At 49.3% G+C, this 6,089-nt stretch overlaps 1 protein-coding gene across 1 annotated transcript in view; it reads left to right on the plus strand.

Annotated features, from left to right (window-relative positions):
* SREBF2 (sterol regulatory element binding transcription factor 2) overlaps window positions 1-6,089 on the plus strand; it is a 20,304-nt gene that overhangs the window by 9,530 nt on the left and 4,685 nt on the right. The window contains 6 exon segments of the mRNA XM_035903198.1: window positions 3-201; window positions 1,173-1,342; window positions 1,558-1,726; window positions 2,317-2,440; window positions 3,984-4,093; window positions 5,412-5,545. Coding sequence (XP_035759091.1) covers window positions 3-201; window positions 1,173-1,342; window positions 1,558-1,726; window positions 2,317-2,440; window positions 3,984-4,093; window positions 5,412-5,545 — 906 coding nt within the window.

Consider the following 6,089-nt stretch of genomic DNA (forward strand, 5'->3'; position numbering starts at 1 on the left):
CCCGGGACTGGGCCGCCAGCCTGTCCTGGAATGTGATCCGATACAGCCTGCAGAAGCTGGCGCTGGTGCGGTGGCTGCTGAAGAGGACTTCTCATCAGTGGCGGGCAAGGGAGGCCACTGCAGGCTTCGAGGACGAGGCCAAGACCAGCGCTCGGGATGCGGCTCTAGCATATCACAAGCTCCATCAGCTCCACATAACAGGTAGGAGCAGAGGTAGCAGATCTGCTGTCCTTGTTTTGCCAAATGAGGAGGTTCAGAGCTGATCCTGGGGGGATATGGGGAGAGCACTACAGCCTCCTTCCTCTAGGAACACTGCTGTTGGAAATGAGCCTGGCAAATTTCAGGAGCCACTTACTAAAGCACAACAGGTTCATGCAATAAAAGAGCTCTGTAAGAACGGCTGAAGCAACAGCAGTGTGTCGAGTTACGTGTTCCTGAGTCTGCAGAGGTGGCTGAGAGCCTTTCCCCAGGATCGAGTCCAGTCACTTCGTGCTGCTCTTAAGGGCTTGTTTCATCCCTATCACATGGGAATGTGATGTGGAAGCAGGGGCTGGGGTTAATTGCTGGAAGAATTTAAATTTCCCAAGCTGTGTGGAGCACAGACTGCCAGTTGCTGTTGATACGCTTCAAAAACCTGGGTGTGTGCACATGTACTAAGGAAGTGCTTGAATGTTCCTTGTGAATGGTTGTTTTTGCCGTTTCCTTGGCAAACCAATTTTTGATGTTAAGAGGCTCTGAGCGCATCAGGAATCCAAGCTAAACTTCCTTCTGCCTAATCATGCTGTGTGAATCGCAGCCATGCCACCAGGGATAAGTACTTGTCCTTAATATTATCTGTGTAGGTACAGGTGTGGACTGTAAAGGAGTTCAGTTTTAAGATAGTGAGGAATGTAGCAAGAGAAAATTTGCTGATGATTTTATCCTAACGGGTTTAGATATACAGGGCTTTCTCACGGAAGTGAAGCTGTGGATGCCAACCTTGGTATCTGTGGAGGGAAGAGCATTACGGTTGTTCTGTTGCCTGAATACAAAATAGGCGTACGATGTAAACTTCTCATGTCAACAGGTTCTCGTTGTCTCTTTAGGATAGTAGCCCTGCAAGTCACAGTAGTGCTTAGTAGCTGGTACTGCTGCATTAAAAGTTAACACTCTTCCTTTCCCTCCTGGTGCAGGTAAGCTTCCCTCCAGCTCGGCTTACTCGGGCTTGCACATGGCCCTGTGTGCTGTGAATCTGGCCGAGTGTGCAGAAGAAAAGATCCCACCCAGCACAATGGCAGAAATCCACCTGACTGCTGCGGTTGGCTTGAAAACCCGCTGTGGAGGCAAGCTTGGCTTCCTAGCGGTGAGTTGTTGTCATCTCCTCTCCCATCATACCTCCAAGCAGAGCTCTAGGAAGGCCTTGCAAGCTGGCATTGCCATAGCTCAGGGCATCTGCTAGCACTACAATTGCAATATGGCCTGCAATTATGATATGAGCTGTAATTATGGTATGACCTTTGTCTTCGGTGGTGTGTCTCCCTGGATGCTGTTCTCAATCCTAGCCTCCCCTTTCTCCAGAGCTACTTCCTAAGCCAAGCTCAAAGCCTGTGCAGCTCAGAGCGGAGTGCCATTCCTGACTCGTTGCGTTGGCTGTGCCATCCCCTGGGACAGAAGTTTTTTGTGGAACGAAGCTGGACAGTGAAGTCTGCTGCAAAGGAGAGCCTGTACTGCACCCAAAGGAACCCCGGTGAGAGCCGCTTGTGTCCTGAGTGCATGGCCACCCAGCACTTTGAGCCTGACATTGTCTCTGCCTCTGGGACAAAAGCGGGTGTCTTATTTGAGAGCATGCTCTTGTACATCCACCCTGCTTGTGGTCTTGATGGGCAAGAGGGGCTGTGGAGCTGAGAGACGTCTCTTTGGCCTGCAGGACATGGCCCTCTTCCCTTTGCGTGCTGTGCTGTGTTGTCTTATGTGCTGGAACGCAACCTGGATGTAGCCCCGAATGGCTGGGGGGTGACTTTGGGGTGACCAAGCTTTATCCTCCACAGAGTAGTATCCTGACTGTTTTGTCGAGTGGCTAAAGTGCCACAGGGATGTTTGGCCAAGGGCAGCAGCTTTTAATGGCTAATAAGTAAGAGTAGTGGCTAATGAGTAAGAACGGTAGTTAAAAAGGCCCCGAAACTTAGTCTTTAGAAATCTTTGCATTAATTCTTCAAGAATTTCCCTCTACTGCTCTTCCTCTTGCTCCTACATTTTGATTCTTCTTTTAGGTTGTGTTGGGAGGTGGCTATTGTTGTATGTGAGTGAAATGGTTTGGGTTTTTTAATTCCTCTCTAGCGGATCCCATTGCACAAGTTCACCAGGCGTTTTGCGAGAACCTGCTAGAGCGAGCGGTGGATTCGCTCGTGAAGCCTCAGACTAGGAAAGAGACAGCGGGACAAGAGGATGAGGAGGAGCCATGGTAAGGTTGTGTGCTGCGCTGGGGACTGCTGGCTGTGGCTGTAGGCTCTGAGGCAGTGTTTGTAACCATTGACTGAGCACTCTGGGGCAAACAGAGTGGTTAGTCCTTATTAAAAACTTGAAACGGCAACGTAAGTCTGACCACCGCAGCTTATTAGATGGGTGAGCTCTAACACTTCATATTAAAACCCCTGAAGTCAAAGGTGAACCCAGGTGTGGTAAGGGTTTTTGGAGTCAGCTGGCATAGTGCTGGTTGATTCCTGAACTGGATGGATGGCGCTTTCTCTGCTGGCAAAGTTTAATGTTCAGGAACCCTAAAATCAGTGTGCACCTACCACTTCTATAGACCAGAACATATGTCCAGGCCTCTAAGAGCATGAAGGTCTGGCACATCAGAGAGTGACCCCACCAGCTCACTACGTTATGCATGAGGGTGTTCTCCTAACTCAACAAAGTGCCACGCTTACCAGCAGTGATAAATCAAACTGACGTGCGGCAAGAGTGGGAGAGATGATGTTGCCCGAAATTGTCCTTGGCCTCTGCAAAGCTTTGTGACCAAATGAAAGGAGCTGATAGGCGGCAATCAGAGCAGCTCTTTCCTAGACTCTGTGGGAAGCGGAGCCACAGCCTTTTCCAGCAATTGTGCACTGTTTCTAGCAGATTTCCACACTTGCTGGTGCCAGACAAATGCTATGTAAATATATGAGAAGTGCTGTAAGGATCCTGTCCCCAAAAGTGTGGGTAAAAGCCTCAAATGGGAAGGTAACCTGGTTTCCCTACCTGGTAGGGAAAATATTGCACATTTAGCTTTTTTTTTTTTTTTTTCAATCTCACGTGTTTTCTAGCATCATTGCGGGAGCAGTTTGGTCTAATTGCTTGCACCATACAAATGCTTGTGATCAGGTGCTGCTGTTGCTGGTGAGAGGAGGTAGCAGAATTTGTAGAAGTGAGGTGGATTGTCAATATACTTGTGGGAGTCCTGTCTCATGGGAAGGACTAGCTTTAGCAATACGGTAAGCCTCCCCCCTGCCCCCAGGGGCAGGAGCTCAAGAATCTAACTTTGTAGCATGTCCCAGGAAATTAGATTGTTGCCAGATGTGCTACTTTGACCAACACCATGAACACGTTGTCACTTGTGTTCATATATATTTGTATATATGCAAGTAGTCACTCGCAGAAGTATAGTTCAGCCTCATTTGGAGGCAGTGGTTGAAAGGGAGCCTGTAATCAGCTGGTCACATATGTCGTGTCCAGCATCTCTGTAGTTGAGGTGAGGGTCCTGGGGTTGACTCTGGTTCTGTGCTGGTCTCCTTTATGGAGAGACACAAGGCTACTCCTTCCCATGCATCTGTCTGTGTGCTTCTGCTCTCAGGGCTGTCTCTTCAGTCCAGTGGTGCTGCGTTACTTGTAGAGCTTGAACTTTCTGCTGGCTTAATGGGTCAATGTTTGTTTAAAAATGCCTCGTGACAGATGAGAAATGCCTTCAGGCTTTGGTATCTCCTGTTTGACAGCATAGTCAAGGTCTGCCTTGCTTCTTGTTTCAGTGAGTTCTCCGGTGCCATGGAGTACCTGAAACTGCTCAACTCTTTCTTGGACTCGATGGGAAGTGGAGCCCCACCCTTTGCCAACAATTCTGTACTCAAGTCCGCCCTGGGTGAGTCCAACAGAACCCAGGCTCCCCCAGCTGCAGGAACTACTGCTGATACACATTCCCTCTCTCCCCACCACCTCCCAAACTCCAGGCAAGGAGAAATGCAGTCCTTGAGACTTGATTGCTGAGCAACTGCACACCCCAGTGTGGTATGGTGGCTCAGACTGGAAGAGGGTGGTTGGGAAGGCTCGTAAATTTGGCTGTGCATTGTAAGGCTGGATGCCCAGGTGGGACTGCAGTTATTTGTATTGCTGGGCACGTTCCAAGCTGAACCCCGTGCCCTCACCTGAGAGCTTGCTCCTGGCAATGCAAAGCGAGAGGAAGGGTGTAGCCTCTAAACCAGCACAGCAGCATTGCAGTTGAGGTACAGGAAGGTTGGGGGTTTTTTTCCACTTAATTACCTATTGGACTAAATACAGGCTGACCTCACTTTCACAGCAGCTGTCGTGTATATTCCTCAATCTCCAGAGACCTGCAACCTCTGCTGTAGACAAGCTCTGGGCATCTATCGGGAGGTGTTTGGTTTGGTCCCTTGGTGTATATTTAGTGGGACAAGGAGAGCTGTAGACTCCCTCCAAGCTGTGCACTCATCTGGGCTTGGCTGGTAGCAGGCTGCTGGAGTACTCATCTTGCTTGGTGTTGGTACAGGCAGCACCTGGCAGCTCACTGGGCCGCTGCTGGAGCTTTAGACACAGACTGGCTGTGCTGTACCTCAAATGTGTAGAGCAAACATAGAAGGAAAACTAGATACTTCTTTTTTCAGAGGATTGTTTTTTTGTATAAAGGGAAATCTATATTTGGGTCAATATTGTAATGAAATTTAAAAGCAGCTTAGAGTAGCAGAGCCTATCTCCTTTGGCCCTAGATAGGCTTTGGGAAGTTTTTGAGGGGATGTTAAATATTGGAGGAAGTGCTACAGGGAACCTGATGTATTATTTAGTAGCTTGATGGTGATTAGTGCTAAGGCACGGTATATACAAGTAGAGTTGTTACTTCGGGGTGGTGAGTGGAGATCCTTGTCAGGAAGAAAATAAACAGATTTCTAGACAAGCAGAGGGGGTGAGTTCTTGTTGATAAGATACAAACTCTGCATCCAAAAGCTCTGTGGTCAGATGTAGGGTGTTTGCAAGTCCCTTTGTGTTCCTGCAGCATGTTTCAGCGTTTACCCAGACAGCTGCATTCCCATGGGATCAGTTTGGGCTCGTTAGTGTCGATCTTGGCGGAAGGCACTGGCAAGGGCACGTGACACCTGCCCGCTTCTCCGAGCGGGAAGGAGCTGGGTGTCCTCTCCTGGGTTGCAGCTTGCGATTCTGTTTCGCAGGCCCCGATGTGGTGTGCAGATGGTGGTCAGCAGCGGTGGCGATGGCAATCGGTTGGCTCAGAGGGGACGACGCAGCTGTGAGGTCACATTTCGCAGAAGTGGAGCGCATGCCGAAATCCCTGGAGATGTCAGAGTGCGTAGGCCTCATACAGCTTTCAAACCCCTGCTCCTTCTACATGGGAGCAGCTCTTCCCCCAGCCCCTGTCCTGTGGGCTACCCCTACCTGTGCTCTGGAGTCACACGCCTCCTGTGCTCTGGCACGCAATAATGTACCTGCTCGGAAATCGATGTGTAGCTCAAGGCTGCTGATACTAGAATTGTGGACGGGAAGTGTCAGAATTGCTTCTTTAGGGATGTCTTTTGGGTTTGTTCTAATTGCATAGCTTCCCGCCTTCCAAAATCAAACAACAAAACTCAGCGTGCTGGTGGAAAGGCTAGTGTCACCATCTTGGTTCTTTTGTGCTAAAGCTTCTTAGCTAGTTTGCTTCCATTTCTCTGAGTGGTCTGTGTAGGTGAGGAACAAATTCCATCTTTTTTTCTTTCTAAGAAATTATATCTCTGTTCCTGAAGATGGGAGAGTGAAAGCTGATGCTGGTTGCTGCTGGAGCTCAGCTCCTGGGGAGGCCCTGTGGCAGCACAACACGGTACTGCTTGAAAGCAACGCGCTGTTTCTCTTTC

Source organism: Egretta garzetta, unplaced genomic scaffold (assembly GCF_000687185.1).
Source record: "Egretta garzetta isolate BGI_Z169 unplaced genomic scaffold, ASM68718v1 scaffold51, whole genome shotgun sequence".
In the NCBI taxonomy this organism is placed as follows: Eukaryota; Metazoa; Chordata; class Aves; order Pelecaniformes; family Ardeidae; genus Egretta; species Egretta garzetta.